At 37.3% G+C, this 20808-nt stretch overlaps 1 protein-coding gene across 1 annotated transcript in view; it reads left to right on the top strand.

The window, feature by feature from the left end:
• ARHGAP42 (Rho GTPase activating protein 42) overlaps positions 1-20808 on the top strand; it is a 326220-nt gene that overhangs the window by 70676 nt on the left and 234736 nt on the right. Inside the window, exon 2 of the mRNA XM_047877771.1 lies at positions 12102-12197. Within this exon, the coding sequence (XP_047733727.1) occupies positions 12102-12197 (96 nt within the window). The remainder of the gene's footprint in view (positions 1-12101; positions 12198-20808) is intronic.

Here is a 20808-nt window from a genome sequence, read left to right as displayed (position 1 = left end):
TATTCAGTCCAGGAATGCTTTTCTTAAGGAATGCTGGAATGTGCAGAAATTTATTAACCACTGAGACAATAATTTGAAGTTTTAATAATCTGTCATTGGAGTCAATATAAGTGTTCTTATAACTTTCATTAATGTGTATGGTGCTAAACAGCTGATGGGAAAATGCACTTAAGTAAATTGTAAATTTACCTTTTGGAACAGAGACAATTTGACTAATGATGTTTGTTGTCACTTTAGTATTTTCTTGGTCAGTAGGTACTTGGGCTACATTAAATTTGCTGCTATCGTGTAATAGTGCATTATCTTAAATCCTGAGAGGTGAGCTTAATGTAGGTTTAGTACCCAAGACCCAACTATAACATGTCATTGGTTTCCTCCTGAAAAATTAGCTTTCATAATTGTAACTACTATTATCAAGCTCTTACTGTGTGCTATGCTGAGCCCTTTGCATGTATGTCATTATGAAGTAGGGTATATTATTATCTTCATTTTGCAGGTAGGTAAATTGAAACTTGAAGAGTTTAAGTACCCTCTCAACAAAACAAAACTGAGAGTTCAGCTAGTAGGCTGCCTGATCAAAATCTTGCTCTTGATATTTTAATAGGACTTCTTTGTATTAGAAAATGATACAAGGAAATAAGAATCTGTGCTAGCTTTCTCTAATGATTTAAGTTTATGGAACTTTTAATTTTTTTTAACTGAATATTCTCCTCATCAAGCTTGATTAGACCACCAGAATCATTTTTAGAGTTGGATTTCTAAGACAAGGGTGAGATTTTAGGTTAGTACCTAAAATATCTGGACTGGTTTTATCAGTTTCCACTGCTTTGCTTTTTGCCCAGCTTGCCAAAAGATCTTAAATGAAAGAATCTTGTATGTGTTCTCTGTGGCTTCTCAGATTTCTTGTACTTGATTTGATGTTCAGATCATTAGGTATGTTGTTTTGCTGGGGCTCTGGTTTTTCTCTGTTCCTCCTAGCACCCCTATAGCTAGAGGCAAGTCTGTGACTAAATCATTTCTTATCTGGAATTGATTTTTGCCAGTCCTGGAAAAGCCTTAGTTTACCTTTCCTAAATCCTTTGAATTCATGCATTGTAATGTGTTTATTGTTAACTTCCTATTTTCAAGACTCTGTGCTGGTTGCAGTAAAAACTAGAGAGATTCTCTGCCCTCCACAGGCTTGCTGTTTGGTGAAGGTTATGGGACTTGGACACAAATATGTAATAATAATAGAATGTAAACTTGTACGGTATATCAGTAGACATCAAAAAGGCAGTATATGACAGTAATGTAATACTTCTCAAAATTTTCTACTAGAGGAGGGGAAAATATACCCTCAGTCTGAGGACATGGCCCGAACTGGCTGCCTTGATGGAAGTAACAAAATATAAGTTAATTCACATGACTCTTGGTTTACTCACAATATGTACTTTCAAAAATATGTGAAAGAGGATAAAACTAATGAGGTTCTATCTCCCCAGTTTTCTAGTAAAAGTTACAACACCAAGAACATAACACTAAAATTATCCATGGCTTTGTGAACTCTTGACATACTATTGTGTATGATAAGGCATGTCAGTATTTGATATCTGTAAACCAGCAGATGTGTTGCTATGACTGGATTATTTAGAGTGGCTTTTAGATTAATCTGGAGAGGTGGGTCTTAAAGTTGCTTCAAAAAGACTGAAGGGAGCTACATGCTTCATCTTCAAGTATAGCCAGATGTTCTTTGAGGTATGATGAAGCTTCACAGCAGAGCTGTGAGTACCTCTGTATTTGAAGACATTTGAAGGTCATTAACAGAAAGCAAAGGAATATTTCCAACATGGGGAATGACTTCATGGATGTTGAGAGAACTAAAGTTTAGAGTGGTTTGTTTGGCCAAGGCATATTTGAGGATGTAAAGAAGTTTGAGAAAAAAGATGTCCTGAAAAACCTAATAGAAAGATGATATGCTTGAATTGCATAGTAGGTAACAACTCATGTGGTGCTTTAAGAAGGTAATTTAAGGGGCGCCTGGGTGGCGCAGTCGGTTAAGCGTCCAACTTCAGCCAGGTCACGATCTCGCGGTCCGGGAGTTCGAGCCCCGCGTCGGGCTCTGGGCTGATGGCTCAGAGCCTGGAGCCAGTTTCCGATTCTGTGTCTCCCTCTCTCTCTGCCCCTCCCCCGTTCATGCTCTGTCTCTCTCTGTCCCAAAAATAAATAAACGTTGAAAAAAAATTAAAAAAAAAAAAAGAAGGTAATTTAACTAGTCCAATTTTATCACAAATGTGTTTGGTATATAATATCAAGAAGGTGCTGATTGAAAAAGTAAGCTTTAAGAATTAGCAATAGGCTGCTGTGTGACATGAAAGGTAAGGTAACACTAAATACTCTTCCTGAGTCATTATCTTCGATAGATAGGATACTTCAGGTAGTCAAAAGAAAAGTGGGCTGGAGGTGAGGGTAGAACACTAAAACACTTCACTGTTGCTGTATCTGTAAGAGTGTAAGTTGTAGGTGCTTGGCAAGTAGTAGGAAATGAGTGATTGGACTAGGGAGAGGTATGGGTGGGATAGTAGACCAGGAAAATGTGCCAGGACATCCTGTGTTGCTGGGAAGCTTAGGAAACCTGCAAAGTTCTCCATGTCAGTGTTTTTTACCTAAATCAAAAAAAGGCAGGGGATATTTTATTCAATTTTGCTTGGAAGTGCAGCATTCAGAGTTAAACCCCCACTTTGGAGTTTCCTGCATATAAATATACAGTAGTTAAAAAAATTTTTTTTTAACATATTCATTTTTGAGACAGAGACTGAGCATGAGTGGGGGAGGGGCAGAGAGAGAGGGAGATACAGAATCTGAAGCAGGCTCCAGGCTCTGAGCTGTTCAGAGGCTTGAACCCACAAACCATGCGATCATGAACTGAGCCGAAGTCGGCTGCTTAAAGCAACTGAGCCACCCAGGTGCCCCAATGTACAGTACTTTTTGAAAGAAAACAAGTTTTGGGGTAAAACAAGGTGACTGAGGACTAATCATACTAAAGGAAAGTGTGAGTGTGAGGAAGAGAAAAGTCAAAGGCAGCAAAGGAATGCTTATTGAGGAAGGGAGAGAATCCTGAGAAACTACAGTGTGCCATTGTTTCCTTACCCTTCCTTTTTCAAGTTTTTCCCCCAGGATAGAAAGATGGGTGGTTTACTTCATACTTTGAACTTTCTATTTTTAACTTTACTTCTAGTAGCAGTGAAGCCTTTGTGGGTTTTCATTTTTAATTTTCATGGAATTTGTAGCTTTATTGAAACTGCGGATAAAATCTGCCCAACTGTTGGTTCCTGTTTGTTTTTAGGTTGGAATCTTTTTTTTTTTTTTCAACGTTTTTTATTTATTTTTGGGACAGAGAGAGACAGAGCATGAACGGGGGAGGGGCAGAGAGAGAGGGAGATACAGAATCGGAAACAGGCTCCAGGCTCTGAGCCATTAGCCCAGAGCCTGACGCGGGGCTCGAACTCATGGACCACGAGATCGTGACCTGGCTGAAGTCGGACGCTTATGTTTTTAGGTTGGAATCTTATGGAGCTACTTGCCAGACACATATCACTTATGGGATTACAAACTGGTCTTAGAGGTCAGCACCACTATTTTTTTTCACTGAAGCTGTCCTGAAGATAGTAATTTAATTCACAGACTAAATGTGTTATGCTTACAATGAAAATATTTCATATTCTGCATTTGCCATCTTAGTAAATAGTGGTTTAATAGTTAACATTTGTTGAGAACCAGTATTTCAAGTTTGTTCTGTTCTGTACCAGACACTGTGCTAAGCTAGTTTTGTGTAATATTCATGACAGTCTCGCAAGGGTTTACTGTCTTTTTTGTACATGTAGAACCTGAGATTCAGGGAAGCTAAGTGCTTGCTCTAAGACACATTGCATGCAGTACGTGGAGGTCCCAGGATTGGTGACCATATCTGTTCCACTCATGTGCACACTTAATTCATGACATGAAAGAATGATTGATTCTAATGAAGGACTTCTTCCCAGATCTGAGCAACATTCATCACATAAGACTTTATCACTGAAAACAGATGCTTTGACTTACACTGCCTACCACAAAGGTACATTTATCCAAAACAGGATCCAGAAATAATACCCTGAACACACATATAGCATAAAAATGAATGAAGACATCTAAAGCTAGGCCAACTTTACAGTTCCAAAGCAATGTTATTCCATTCGCAAATACAGCAAGTTAATTTAGTGGCCGAGAGTAGTCTGTTCTTTTTGCATTTCCAGAGGGATGAAGAACGGCATCAGTGCCCCATTGCCCTCTGTGATTTTTGTCTTCGGTGACCTCCTGTGAACATGGCTATTGCTACATGCAACAGCGTTTCTCAAGGCCTGCAAGGAAAGAAAATTGCTTGATCCCATTACTGTAAGTCACTCATTTTCACTTTAGCTCAAGATACATATATTGAGTGACTAGTAGTACTAAGCTTTGTCCTGGACCTTCTTTATGAAGACTTTTCTTTAACTGTTAATATTGGACAACCAGTATTTTCTACCCATTTATGTAAATAGGGAAATAACAAAGTGGGCATTTAAAACTTTGTTTAGATGAGAGCCATAGAAATGATTTTTATTGACAAGTTCTCATTGCATTTTTATAATACTTGACCACACCTAGTGTTCTTTTCCTTTGACTTTTCTCCATCTATCAGTCTGACATTTGTGGCTCTCAGAGAGAACACTAAAAACATAACTGCAGGTGTTAAAAACCCAGGCTTAGTGGATAATTTCTTGAATATTCTGCTGTGTAGTGTTCAGTATACTTTTTAGTAAGTTAAGGCTTCCATTTATACTCATGTATGTTCCCAATGCCATAAGCTTTTCAGTAAAGTAAAATCTATAGTGGATTTTTATATTAACACATTGTTGTACACTTCTGTATTTCTGGTCCCTTTGGTCTCTTTTGAGTCTGCTTTCTATTGGGCACTAAGGGCAAAATGAGATGAAGAATATATATCTACCTTCAAAAAGCTTAACACCTAGAATATTATTCAGTTATCTTGTGGCATTAGAAAGTGTAAGAATGCTGTGTGTGTCCTTTGGCTTCTAGCATGGTGTTTCATAATGACCATCTAACGTATGTTTGCTGCTACCTTATACCATGCTAATGAGCATAGCTAGCTCTAATGTATAGTTCCATACTTGGAGTCTTACTATTTTAGAGTTTATAGAGCAGATAAAGGCTTAGTTAGATGTTGTTAAAGGACACACCCTCCCTGGTTTTAGTGCCTGTTAGTCATTGGGAATTAGCTGTGGTATGTAGCAGAGAGAATGTCATATTTGGGGAGTAGAAGACCTGTCCAGATTGGAGTCCAGCTCTCCTTAGACATTGGGCTAATTAAGTTAGTACTTAAATTTCAGAGCGTCAGCCCTCATAGTTTTGTGTGAGAATTAGGAAAAAATATGTAAGAGTTTTGAAATAATAAAACATCTTATCAATACTCTTGCTATCATTATTGTGAATGTATATCAAAGCTTCTTGTAAATAGAAAAACATTTTATTACTTACTATTTTTGGAAAGTTGACAATCCACATTTTACCAGTGGTTGAAAAGCCACATCAGGTGTTTGCAAGAGTAAGGAGAAGGGAAGGTGAAAGGCATCCGGAAAGTTGAAAGAATTTATCTACCTTACAGAGATTCATGCTTTCAAAAAGTGAGCTCAAGTGTATAAGAAATGGTGCTGAATACTTGGATAGTATTTGTAGACGATAAAACTTCCTACCTTTATTACACTATTTAAAACAGGGTGAACAGGGTAAAAGGTAAAATAGAGGATGCATAGCAAGTGAGTCACAGCATGGAGTGTAAAATATAAGAGGAGATTATGCTAAACTAGAAGGGATCAGGAAGGGATATTTGGAGGAAATGGGAGCTTGAGCGAATTCTTGAAAGAGACCATGAAGAAGAGTATATCTCTAGAAAGTGGAATAACAATATAAACATAGTTATAAGAGACTGGATGTTTGTTTCTAGTGTTAACCAGTACCCCAGCTTGGAGTGAATCTGGATAGGTGTGGTTGGATATGTAGGTAGGAGATGCCTTTTGGAAGATCCTGTACATTTTGTAAACTTGGCCATGCCTAGTGCGTTGTCAAATCTTTTAAGTCTCTGTTTTCATTGATTCTTGTGAGAAGCCTTCCCCTATGCACTCAGGCAGAACTGACTGTGCCTTTTTCTTCTTTTTTTTGGTAAATGTTTATTTATTTATTTTGAGACAGAGATACAGAGCAAGCAGAGGAAGGTCAGAGAGAGGGAGACGGAATCCTAAGCAGGCTTTGCGCTGTCAGCATGGAGCCTGATGTGGGGCTCAAACTCACGAACTGTGAGATCATGACCAAGCTGAAAACGAGTCAGACGCTTAACTGGGCCACCCAGGCACCCCTGATTTTGCCTTCTTATTTGCTTCCTTTATGTGCAGAGCAGTGTGGCAATATGGTTAAATGGGGATTCCGGAGCCAGGCTTCCTGGGTTGAAAATCTGGCTCTGTTATTTACTAGCTTGTATGAACTTGGGGAAGTCACTTAACTTGTCTGTGCCTCAGTTTTTTTATCTGTAAAGTTGGAGTGATAATATCTGCTTTTTGTGGCTGTTTTGAGAATTAATGGTTTAATTTACATTAAGTACTTGGAAAAGTATCCAGCATGTAGTAAGTACCATCTGTAGTGATGGTGTTATTTATTTATTTTTTAAGTTTTATTTATTTATTTATTTATTTATTTATTTATTTATTTATTTATTTAGAGGGAGAGAGAGAGAGAGGGAGGGAGAGAGAGAATCCCAGGTAGGCTCTGTGCTGTCAGCTCAGAGCTGTGGGCTCCATCTCATGAATTCTGAGATCATGACTTGAGCCGAAATCAAAAGTTGGATGCTTAACTGACTGAGCCACCCAGGTGCCCCTGTAGTGATGGTGTTATTAACCTCTGTAATACACCTTATCAATTGACCTATGATAGGATTTATTTACATGCCCCATGTTCCTATTGGACTGCGCCCTTTTGGAGGAAAGGTTATATCTTATGTTTACCTTTGTATTCCTGTTGCTTTGTACTGTCTGCTTTCTGCATGGTAGTGTGAGTATAATTCTACAACACATATGTCTGCAACACATTGCCCCTCTGAATCTTAAATTCAATCTCAGATCAACTGGGTTTCAGGAAGAACTGCCTTGTACCAGTAGACTTGCTGGTTGTACTTGCTCTGACATAAATATAGCTCACCTCCATAGATAACATTGTAAAAATAATTTCATTAACACTTCTAAAGTAAAAGGCGGCTCCTAATATATAAGAAGAGTTATAATTATTTACTAAGTGTGTTTTATTTCTCTAATGAAATGAAGTTTAATGTTTCATTTGCATCATCTAATCATGGGTGCTACAGGTTAACTCTTTGATATAAAAACATTCCTGAGTAATTAAAGCCTAGTGTAATTTCTTCCAACTTAATGTGAATACATATGAAGACATCCGTGCTTAACTTGCAGGTTAGACAAACAGAAAATATATGGTACGGGTGCTACTTAATGACATCTTTACTATGTACAGTCTTGCTTGCTAGTAAATGTTATTCCTCTACATTCACCTTAGAATGTAGCCAGGCAGCTCTGACTGGGATTTTTTTCTTGTTTGTTCTCAAGTTCTAATAGAAATAGGGAGAAAGAGACACTTTTGCCTAAACTAGAATTCTCTGTCATGTTTTATACACTTGATCTTTCTTTTTGTATTTAAGAGAAAATGTAGGTTCTTATCATTATACATTTTGATACTTTAAAATTCAACAATAGAATTTTAAAAATTAGGTTTTAATCAGATGTGAATCAATTTTATTTAGAAGGTTTTAGAACCGGTACTTCTGTTGTATGCATCTGGGCATTGTTTAGGAATTTTGGACATTTAGGGAATAGTATGTTGTTTCATGCAGTTTCAAGTCAGTTGAAGGTGTTGTGCTTTCTAGTTCAGAGTGACATGGAGCCAAGATTAAAAGCTGTGAGCTGGATTCCTCATTTTGCAGACTGACCAATGTTACAGGCAGAAAATATCTGGCAAGTTCTTTATCTTGGTAATATTTTTGACCTGATTATTACTATGGTTTTTAGAAAAGGAGAACAAATAAAAGGAAAATCAAGAACCCAGACACTTGAAGTTGAAAATAAGTCATATTTTGAACTTCCCTTTATTTTTGGAATTGTTATCTGAATTAACTTGAGAACCAAGTTTTTGAAATATAATTCTGTCTCATTATGCTCCCAAAAGGACTATGCAGAGATCATTTGTGCAGTTTTCATTCTAGTGTTGAAATAGACATGTATCTCTTACTCAAATACTGAATAATCAGGTTGTCTCCGTCATAGCCCAATTGGAGTGCAGTAAGAGAGAATTTGAAACTGCTGTCAACAGGTGGGTTTTTTTTTTTTTTGCGCACTTTCCAAGGTTATCTAAGGTCTAATAGCTGCTACCTTCATTCCTGAAACATTTTTTTTAGTTTTCTAAGATGTTTACATGGAAATAGCCAACACTTTTTTTTTTTACAAGTTAACATATCTGTATTTTAATGTTTTTAAGTTCAGAATTATGGGGAATTCAGAAAGTATAGAGCCTCATCTTTACTGAGGAATGACATTACTCCACCCAAATGGAAGGCTTAAATAAAAATTAGCCAACATTTTTTAAATGCTTAACAATGTGCCAGACACTGTTTTAAGTTCTTCATCTATATTTAACTCATTTACTCCTCACAGTAACCCTGAGAGACACATTCTGTTCCACTTAACAGATGAGGATACTGAGGTACAGAGAAGTTAAGGAACTTGCCCACAGTCATGTCACTGATAGGTAGAGGCAGGAAATTAGCCCAGGTAATCTGCTGCTAGAACTCACACTCTCAATCACTTGGCTATGTTGACAAGAGTAGCCGGTAAAGTGGGCTCCTGTGGTCTTGTCTGGAGACAGGCATTATTCTAGTGCACCCACTGTGATGTCTATGAAAGGAGAAAGCAGCTTATCTTTCTTAGTGAAGGAGCAAGCAAAGAGTAGTTCAGGAATAAATGGTCGGTTGTGGGATGTTGTGCCAGAGTTCCTTTCGACAAAGCTTCCAGATAGCTCACTGAATTTGAGGGGAAACTGAGAGGAATTAGTGGTGAGGAGGGTAGAGAAGGAACGATCTCTCTTACAGAGTTCTCGTAAGCACACTGATTTCACCTGTATGTACCATCCCTCATCTCAACTCTACTGTAGGAATTGCTTCTGTGACTTCAAATCCATTTTACCATAAGCTCTTTTTATTGTACATAGAAAAATACAGGGACATTAAATGGGATGCTTTCCCTGTCTCGGGGAGAGTACGCACATATAGCTTGGCTTAAAATATCCCAGGAGTCTACTTTCTTTCTTTGTCTTCTCATAACATTTGATGTAGGGTGTTATGATTTCTCTACCCATCGTATCAGAGCTGTGCACTGTCAGATAAATGCGTACTTCTGCACAGTGCACTTCTGTCTGGAAGGCCAGGCAACTTCCCCACTTTTATGAGCTGGACTTGAATGATAATAACTGATACCGCTTATTGAGTTGCCTAGTATGTACCAGGCGCATACTTCATTTAGTCTTTAGAACAATCCTGTGAGATCAGTATTACTGCTCTATTGTAAAGATAAGAAAAAATGGAAGGATGGGTGATTGTCCAAGGCCTCAAAGGTAATTGGTGAAGTCTAGTTCTAATAAAGTGTTTGTGTTTTCATTGACTATTAATTCATTAAGAAGGCTCGCTTCATCTTTCTTCTTGAAAGTCCAGTCCAGAGACATTCTTAAGCTGATCGAACTTTCTCTCTTTTTTAAAAAAAATTTTTTAAACATTTATTTATTATTGAGAGACAGAGAGACACAGAGCGTGAGCAGGGGAAGGGTGGAGAGAGGGGAGACACAGAATCTGAAGTAGGCTCCAGGCTCTGAGCTGTCAGCACAGAGCCCAACATGGGGCTCGAACTCACGAACTGTGAGATCATGACCTAACCCGAAGTCAGTCGCCTAACCTACTGAGCCATCCAGGTGCCCCTAAAATTTTCTCTCTTAAATTGAAAGTACCTCTCAAGCAGAATGTGTAGCTGGCCCAAAGTTTTAGTCCTCTTGTGAAAAGAGGGGTTATCTATGAGTACCATCATCTTTCCAGAGAATAATTTGTTTTTTCAAAAAATCTGTCTCGTGTGTGTATTTTGATTTTTTTTTTTTTTTAGAGCCTCTCTGAAGCTTGAGGCTTGTCATCAACAAATCAACAAATTGTATTTGTTCAGGGTGTTGGTGAGTTCTTTGGGTAATAGTGACACAAAAAAGTGACCTTAAAGTTTGAAGATCTGTTCATTCATGAGTACTTACATTGATAGCTGCTTACGGTTTCGTGAATGGTGGGTTACCACAGTAAGTCCTGACGTCATGTCTAGGCACAAGATCACAAGTGTTCTCTTAAAGAAAAAAATTATGCCGACACTGGTTAAAATGTTAAGGAGGACTTTATTCAAGACTGCTAAAGGTGTCAAGCTTACCACACACAATAGGGGAGAGAGAGCATACTCACCTCTGAATGCAACAAGAACAAGTGGGGATTTATAGCCAAGGAGCAGGCTTGAGGCCAGGATAGAGCGGGTGTTGGTGGATGGAACACCATTCCATTTACTAGGAGAAGACATCAAAGATAAGGAGGATTCTTGGTGAAGGCAGGTGAAGGACTAAATGTAGGGGATGAAGATTTTGGTTGGGTATCCAGAGTTAGGGAGTTTTCTCTAAACTGACTTGGCAAGATTCTTGCTAAAACTGGGCTCTGTAGGCCAAGTGAGGACTGAGAGCCAAGGCAGAAAACTAGACAAGATGAGGGCTCAGAGGAGCCTGACTAAACACTAGTTAAGGAGAGAGTGTTCATTGGGTCCTGTTGCTTAAATTAAAATTAAGAGTTTACGTATTGGACTTGAACCCATGGGAAATACCACTAAGTGAAGTGTATAGTGAATTCCAGAAAAGTATGTTTTCCTACTGGCACAGACTTCTGTGGAAAGGTTAGTATGGATGATCAGAGTGGCTCTGAGAGGTGGAACCTTTAAAGCCTCCGTGATGCTGCACTCTCAGAGTGATTTATAATTTTACTTAAAAAACTTATACAGTGTTTATCAAATGCCAGGCTCAGTTCAGAATCCTTTGCAAACATTAATTTGCTCAGTCCTTGAAAGAACTCTATGGTGGTTATGCCATTATTATTCACTCTTTACAGATGAGGAAACAGAGGCTCAGAGGAGTTAAATAATTTGCCCAAGGTCACATAGCAAATACTTGGTGGGACTTGGATTTCCACCCAGGCAGCCTGGCTCCAGAGTCTGCATTCTTAATCACTCTGTTAGGCTGTATCCCAGGGATTTACTTCTCATTATTCTGGGCTTTACTTTATTCTCTCCAAGAATAAAGAATTCTTCTGGATTTAGTCACACTCTGGACTTTATTCAGGCTGAAGCCTGGATTGAAGAATATATTTAGCTTGAGGTCCCCTATAAATTACAAGGTTATTTGTAAATAGCCTTTCAGGTGGCCTTTCACTTTAGGAGACCTAATTCAGTAGTTTATTGGTTAAAAACACATTCCCTACCTGCTCTATAGTCTATATATTGGTGACCCTTTCTAATCAAAAGTTGGCTGCTTTCCCCTCCCTTTCACCCCACCCCACCAGCAACCTTAGTAGCATTCTTTTTTTTTTTTTTTTTTTTTTTTTAATCAATGCTCCATTTATAGGGAATGAATGGTAGTTCTTTCATAAAGGCTTTGGGAATTGGCTTCCATATAATACACAACTAGCACCAAAAACTTTCTTACATGGGCAAATCCCCAGTGAGCAGAGCAGATCCAGTTCCTAAAATAATTCTTTAGTAGTCTTCTTAAATTCTGCTTAAATTTGTCAAGCTAGTATTTGAAAGGTTCTGGTAAATATAATATTAAAATCAGAGTTACATAATAATACACATGGAAACTCTAGAGTATCTCATGGTATCTTCAACTTATGATTTTTTAAAACTTTTTAATTGCAGATCTGTCTATGGCAGTACAGAAATTTTCCCAGTCACTGCAAGATTTCCAATTTGAATGTATTGGTGATGCTGAAACAGATGATGAAATTAGTATTGGTGAGTACTACTGTTCTTTAATATTCTATGTAATTTAAAAGTCCTGCTTCAGATAGTGATTTCATTGAAATCAAACAGATTCACATACCCAAATACTAAACATGTAAAATATTCTGACTTTAATAAAAGTATTAGGGCAATTTTTGGTTATTGTAGAGGAGAGTATTATATACTGTCTAAAAATTGAACTCTTGTTTTTTTCCATAAGGAAATTATTTATTCATCATTCTATAATTTAGCTTAGCCCTTTGATAAGAGGTAGATAACAATGTTTGTCTCTGCCTCAAAGTGAATCATTCACTCAAATACATATTGGACATCCACTATTAAATATACAAGGTACTGGTTTTAAGAATTATTTTACTTTTTAAAAAATGTAAGACCGGTTTCTCCCTTTTTAAAAATGTATTCTTCTTTTTAAATTTTATTTTAGAGAGAGAGAGTACGTGAGTGAGGGAGAGGAGCAGAGGGAGAGAGAAAGAGAATCTTAAGCAGGCTCCATGCTCAGTGCAATGAGCATGGAGATCAATGTGGGACCCTAGGATCATGACCTGAGCTGAAATCAAGAGTCAGATGCTGAACCGACTGAGGCACCCAGGTGCCCCTTGATTTCTCCTTTTTTTTAATTTTTATTTTTAAAAATTTTCTTTAATGTTTGTTTATTTTTGAGAGAGAGAAAGAGAGAGACAGAGAGAGAGAGCACATGTGCGCACATGAATGGGGGAGGGGCAGAAAGAGAGAGAGAGAGAGACACACACACACACACACACAGAATCTGAAGCAGGCTCCAGGCTCTGAGCTGTCAGCACAGAGCCTGATGCGGGGCTCGAACTCAAGAACTGTGAGATCATGACCAGAGCTAAAGTCAGATGCTTAACCAACTGAGCTACCCAGGCACCCACGCCTTGATTTTTCTTTTTTCTTTTTATTTTTTTAAATGTTTATTTATTTCGGAGGCAGAGAGAGACAGAGCATGAGTGGGGGAGGGGCAGAGAGAGAGACACACACACAGAATCCAAAGCAGGCTCCAGGCTCTGAGCTGTCAACACAGAGCCCGACTCAGGGCTCTAAGTCACAAACCACGAGATCATGACCTGAGCTGAAGTTGGTCACTCAACCAGCTGAGCCACCCAGGTGCCCCAGCTTGATTTTTCTTTTAACATGAGTATTTGTTTATAAAGAAAGAAATCAGTTATGATGTACTAAACCATATTACTATAGGATAGAGAACATTACTGAGGATCAGGAAACTTGAGCCCTAATCCAACTTTGCCTTAATAATTAAGCAGTCTGACCCCTAGACATGCCCATTCCTGATTCAGATGTTTTATCTCCCATAAAGTGAAGAGGTGGGGTTATGTGATCTCTGAAGTTTTAATCTGTATCTGATTTTACTGTTTGAAGATCAGATTCATGTAGCATTCCTTTTCCCTACATTTTAACAATCACTACTTACTTAACAGTTTGTAGATAGTGGGTCCATTTGAGGCTGAATTAGAGACATGCCAAATAATCAAAAGTCTGTATAGAATATGTACATTTAGGAGATAATACTAAATGTACTCACCTTCCAGGTATAAAAAACAGAATATTACAGGTGTTTTGAACAGTGACTCTCAAAGTTTAATGTATATATGAAACAGCTAGAGATCTTATGAAATGCAGATTCTGATGCAGAAGATCTCAGGTGGAGTGTGTGATTCTGCATTTCTAACGGACTTAAAGGTGATATTGACATTGCTGGTCCATGGACCATACTTTGAGTAGCAAGGATTCATAATCCCTGACATGCCCCTCAACAATCACCTTCCTCTGCTTCCTCTACCATTTCTTTTTCTTCATTGTTTTGTCAGTTATATATGTATTCATAAACCGTATATTTTTATTTCTGAAAACCTAAGTAGCAAGTCCAAACCTAGCTGTGAGAGGAAAAGGCAATTTTATCCCCACCAAAAAGAGGCTCTCAGGAGAAGATAAGCTGAATGAGTTGGATTCACTGTGTGGCTTTAGCTTGCCTACATTCACAAAAATTCCTTCTGGAGAAATCACTGGCAGAATGCAGAGTTCTTCAACAAGATCTTGCTGCGTATGGGATTTGCATTATGCATACAACAGGGTGGTCAAGGTGGCAGGCTTTCAGAGGGGCTATGCCAGGTGGTCACTTTTTTGGGTTTTTCCTTTAGAAGTGTTAGCTACTCTGAGTGGGTATAGAGGTAGCTGGTCTCTTGAAGTCATCAATGACTCCTCCTCCCTCAATGCTGTGATGAAAAGTAGCTGAGCCGTGTTGGAAGAAGGTTGAGGACTGCCACATGGGCCTCAACAGCATGACTTCTTTTTCTTTACAGAATGAATGAGAAAGGGCACCATCAGTGATCATGCGCCACTGGCACTTGGAACAATGGTTGTCATTTTTGTGTAATACTTCTTGACATTTGTTTCATAAATGTCTAGCCACCAGCATAGGCTTTGTAACACACACCTGGCCAAAAAGCCTAGATTATATTACTAAAACACTACTATGTTAGCACTATTATTTAGAAAAAGTAAAACCCACATATTTATATAATAGCATTTATTTTCACTTAGTAATGTAATTGTAGTTCAAAGAAGGCAGAGGCCAGATCTGTCTTTTCTTTTTGTAAAACTACTTTAGCTTTGGCCCCTGACCTAGGGCCTGACTCATGGTAGACTCTTAAATTGTTGAATAAATGACATAGTTTTCCCTATAAACTTTAATTTTTTACTTATATATAATATATATATAATACATATTATATATGTGTATATATATACATATTATATATGTATACATGTATATACATATATGTATTATATATATATGCATATATGTATATAAATTTGTTTTCTTTTAAAGAAGATTATGGTAAATACTTCTGGGTTTTCATAGATATTATGATTCTTAATGATTTCATGACTTCAAATTATTCCATCAGGTTCATATACATAAACTTATGAAATAAACTCTAGAACATTTAAGGTTCTTGTAGTTGGTCTTGCTAAAGAGTAAACATTTCTGCATATTTCTCTTAATTTTCATTAAACTTCTTACTTACAATACCTTCTTGAAGTCACATGTAAGTGCAGTGGTAGGGTTTTTAAATACATGCCCTGCAGCATTTCAGGCATGTTAGGTGATTTTCCCAGATTGTGGTGAATTTGATATTCAACATTGGTCTGCTTGTCTCTTTCCACTTTGGCTAAATGGATGTTGTTGTGGCTCTTGCAGATTAGATTTGAAAAGTGTGAATTGATCAGTAGGTTAACATTTATGGTGGGCAGTGAATGGTGGATGAAATTCTAGTATTTTGGGGGCTCTAAGGAGTTAGATAAAAGATTGGGGGACAGAAGATGAATGCTATGTAGGGGTAGATATAATATTGCTTGTTGCTTTCAATCAGGAGACTTATGTAGCTCCTGTTATTGGGAATCTGAATTAAACATTAAAACTTTATTAGGAAAACCTAACTTAGAGCAAAAAGTATTGTAAAAAAATTGTAAGAAACAAATAAAGTAAAAATACAGGTATGTTCGCATATCCTCACCACCCAACACTTTTTATCTGAGCCCTCAAATACATTCAAAACATTTTGAAATAACTGTGTAAGAAAGAGGAAAAGACTTGAATAACTGTTCCTAACCTGAAGGAATGATGAGGATATTGCAAGTTGTCGTTCCAAGGACAGTGACCTAGGAATGTATCCCTGACACTGTTGGGTAAGGCTGGAGTGGATGCAGTGCAAAGAACTATCCTTACCCACCTTTATCAGTTTTATTTATTTTTATTTTTCTCATCAGTTTTAATTCTGTATGGGAAGGTACATAGTTTCAGCTTTGTTTAAAATAGCGTGTTGAAGCCCCAGTTTCAGCCTCTTATTCCTCTGATTTAATAAGAGGAATGAAATAGGGACCACTGTGACTCGTACGTAGTATTGAGTAATAATAGCATGACACTCTCAGCCAGAGGAGTTTTGAGACTTACCAATGATGTAACCACTAAAAACGATGACTTACAAAAACTCCTTCTTTATAAATAAGCAATGTCAATGAAAAATAACTTGTAAAGTCAAGACATTTGCAGACTTTTTGTCTGTGAGTTGTGGTGGGAATGGGTGGGAAGGTGGTAGGAAGATGAATAAGATGTCTGCTTTCAATGTGCTTACAGTGGAATATGGCGAAAAACAGATTCTGAGCAAAGTAAGGAAAAGAAGGTGCTGTTTCCATATCAATACAATTACCTAATTTGTGGAAGCTGTTCCGGGGTGTTTTAGATGTGTAGGCCTGTGTCTGGTCTGTAAGTCAGTCCCACTCTTCACGTGTCCCCTTCTGCTCTCACCCTTTTGGACTTGTGCTTGCTGGGGTTTGTTTGTTTAATTTTCAGCGTTAGTGAGACATTGCTGGCTTGGAAGGGAGCAAAATGTAATTAGTTGTCTGGGACCCAGTCTGGAATTTCTCAGGCTCAGAGAACAAGTCAGTTGTTTCCAGAATTGAAGTCCCAAGCAAGACAGCATCCTTGAGCTCTCTCTTTAGCACCCTCCTTTCCATTTAAGAGCAGTTAGAGGTCATTACTCTTCTTCTCTAAGGATAAGTGAACTGCACGTGAGCTTTTGATGGCTCCCTTTTATCTGCCAATTACAGAGCTAGCCTGGTGGGAAGCAGCTTGTTGAATCCATCCAACTTAACTTCTCACAGCTGCTCTAATTGCCTGCTTTGTATACTGCTTTAGTTTTTGAACTGACTAAAGATCTTGAGTTAGGAGTTCACCAGCTGGACATTTGGGGCTTACAAATTGGTGAGGGAGGGTATGGAGTGATTACAAACTGGTGTAAGACTCCATCCTTCTTAAAGAATTATATGGGTAGACCAGATACCAAATGTACCATCATTTAACTATATTTACATAGTAAGTAATATGTGTGTAAATGCAAAAATCGATGCCCACCGTGTCAGTACTGGTGTGAAGACATGCATGGGAATTGATAACTTCCAAAGTCATGTCTAGCCTTAAAACCTTACTAGTAGGAAATAAAGGCTATCTCTACAAAAAATAAAATACTGTCCATTTAAAAACACTGTTTACACTGGCTTGTTCAAACAATAGAAGCTCAAAGGTATTAATGTGAATCTACCTATTAGACAGGTTGTTTTGCTAGGTGAATTTAGCATGTGAGAGTATAGGATAATAAAGGGCTGTAAATCTTAGTTTATCACTTCAGAATTTATATCCATACCAGGGTTGGGGATTGAAAGTTGCTTTGTTTTGTTCCTGTATTTGGTGCCTATAATTTGAAACCACTTTTAACCAAAGTCTTAAAAGTCTAAATTAAAAATCAGATATTAGTCAGCCTGCACTAGTGCCAATAAAAATATGAGTCATTAATATGAGGCAGATCTTGTTCATTCTATGTAATCTTGGAAACCATTGAAAAGTCCATTTGCAATTGTGCATAAACAGCTTGGTTAGCGATGTTGTATGATGGCCTGTGGTAACTCTCAGGAAAGTTTTGGACAACATGAACCTTGCTCTTAAGAGATTAAACATTTACCAAGAAGGAGAGTCAGTTTGCTAGTAAATATTTTAGGTGGAGACATCATTCCTTTAGACACACCTAAACAGAAAATTCCTGTGGTAGAGACAGACAACACACAACCACTTGTCAACTAAGGTTATAACTCCCAGCTCTGAGTGGAGAAATGAGGCCATCAATTAGGTAATTCAGATCAAAATACATTCGTAATAATTGCTCACATTTTTCTGACATAACTAATGTATGTATTCTAGTTCATGTATTTACTGTTTTGAATGCAGGTATGCAGACATAGCAATAATGATGGTTAGTGCTTAATAGTTCTTAGAATGAAGACCTGTTACATCTTAAAAAAAAAAAACACCTTTTATATGGAAACCTGTGTACAAATTATATGTGTTTAGATGGATGGATGGTAACTCAAACCGAACCAAGTTTTGTATACTCTGTTGTCTGTAGTGTGCTCTACGTTTTAGGTTCTTTCCTGTTCCTTCTTTAGGAGAATATGTCAAAAGGTGAGACTAAGACAAATGTAAAATAGTGACATTTCAAGTCACAAGGGCTTCATTGTGTCTTCCTGAGCCAGGAGTGCTTTGCCTAGGTGCAAATATTTGTTGTTTGATTACCTCTCAGAAGTGTGATACAGTGGTAAAGTGACTTAACTGTAAGTCTGAATCACTTTGGTATGTATAGACAGGAGCCTGAGAGTGATCATTGATGCCTGCTCAGAGGGTGTGAAGTGGAAGAAATTTTTCAAAGGAGTAGTTGGAAGTTTCTTTTTCATTTTCTTTGTTAGAGAAGTTACTATGGGGAATGAATGCATACATTTTTGCCAAATAAATCCATCCACTTCGAGGATACATCTGTTAGGTCCAATGGAAAGGTACTGTTCAATCCAGTTTTGCAAGTGATAAATAAGAATATAGTCCAGGGTGGGAGGCATGGCAAATGGTTTCCTTTGTGTGTTTTAAAAGGATTCCTATATAGCATAAAAACACTTTGAGGTAGTAACCTGTGTTTCAGGTTAAAAATAATAACTGGTATATTTATAAACCCAGGAAATGTACTTAAAAGATCATAAATGATTTTAACTAAAAAAGAACCTATTGTCTTCAACTTAAACTAATAAAATTAAACCTTTAAAGTTTATTATTTATTTTGAGAGGAGAGAAGGAACGTGTGTGTGGGGAAGGGGCAGAGAGAGGAGGGGAGAGAGAATCCCAAGCAGGCTCCGAACTATTAGTGTGGAGCCTGATGTGGGGCTCGAACTCAGGAACTGTGAGATCATGACCTGAGCCAAAGTTGGATGCTTTATCTACTGAGCCACCCAGATGCCCCAGTAAAATTCATCTTTTAAAGTATTAAATTATGAAATACTTTCTGGAAAGGTTTTCTTCAGAATTTGGTGATGAGCTGTAAATATTCATCCATACAGATATTATTAATATTTTAAGATGGAGTGTGGCCATTCAACTTTTCTTGAGCATTTCTTAGGAAAAAACATTTGCAAACCAGAGACAATGTCATTACCAACTACAACAGAACTCTTCCAAAGAGACCTGTGATTTTTATTAAACCTAGGAAACAGATTACCTTCTCATTTGCTGAATCAAAAGAGAATCTATTACTTATTATAAACCCTCATTACAACTGACTTAAATGTGGTTATATAAATCAGGAAGTCATCTATTAAAGTGGAACATTTCCAAATGCCTAAATTGTTTATACAAATAACATTTTCTTTTGAACTCTGTAGAGGAAGCATATTTTACTTCTTAATGGCTCTCAGTTGGACAATTGAATTATTGTTTTCCACTTTTTTTAACCACCCTATTTTTGCACCCACACAGAAACCACCCACAATTAAGAATTGAAACAGCTGGGAAAGTTGCTTATTTCAGGTGGAGTTCCTGTCTTTAAAAAAACATGCCACTTGAGAGAGATTTTCATCATATTAGCTCTGTGTTTTAAAGAATGCAATTTGATTTAATGTGAAATTGAAGGGCTTATTTTAAATTTCAGGCTCTGAAAAACAACCTGAAACATATCACAAGTCCCATGTTTCAAAGAAAAAAAAATTGTCTTAACTTACTGGTCTACATTAATTCCATGAAACTCCCCTTTTTTTTCTTTTGTGAAAGAAAAGTGTATGCTCTTCGAGGTTAGAAAGTTTTACTCACATTTCTATTCCTGCATAGTACTTAAGTGCTTTATATTCAGTAGAAGCTTAGTAAATATTTATTTCATGGATAGTTCCCTTGCAAAACCTAGTGAACCTTTATAGAAACATCATTATAAGGTACATAAATAGAATTTTAGTGTCATATATTAAACAATAAAATATGTATTTGGATATGTCTAGCATGATTCTTTTCAATATAGTAATAAGCTAAGTTTTATACAGACATATACATACATCTAACTTTCGCATGTACTTGAGAATCATTTAGAACAAATTTCGTAGTATTTTTGAATATTTCAAACCAGAGCTAAGGATTTTTGTATTCTTTAACTTATTTAGTGTTTGTTGACTGTTATGTTAGGTGACTCTGTGCCAATCCCTGAGGACCTGGTGGGTCCTCACTGAATTAGAGGCTAACATGGCAGCAATATACTCCTTTTAAGACAACATAACTTAAAGAAGGCTAATTACAATGTGAGTGGATAGAGAGGGAAAAGACTTTTATCTGTGATTAGTGACTTAGAATAGCTCAAATCCCAGCAAAATAACTAGACAGTGAAATAAATGCCATAGCCCTATATAACTTGTGATGCAGGAACATATAGTTGAGCCTCATTATTCACAAATTCTGTATTTGTGAATTTGTCTACTCTACGATATATTGGTATCCCTAAAGTCAGTACTCTTGGTGCTTTTGTGTTCATGTTCATACGTAGAGGTGGAAAAGTTGGGTTGCTTGACTCAGAGCATCTACTGTATAAAGTGAACTGCAGTGAGGCAGCCATGGCTAATCAACAATTAATAGGTTGTTTTTGCCTCCTTTATAAGGGCAATAACCCAAATTGTGTTGAATAAAATTTAACTGAGTAGATTTTAAAGATCT

Source organism: Prionailurus viverrinus, chromosome D1, assembly GCF_022837055.1.
Source record: "Prionailurus viverrinus isolate Anna chromosome D1, UM_Priviv_1.0, whole genome shotgun sequence".
In the NCBI taxonomy this organism is placed as follows: Eukaryota; Metazoa; Chordata; class Mammalia; order Carnivora; family Felidae; genus Prionailurus; species Prionailurus viverrinus.
Note: the sequence above shows the minus strand (reverse complement) of the source record. Positions and strands in the feature narration are given on the sequence as shown.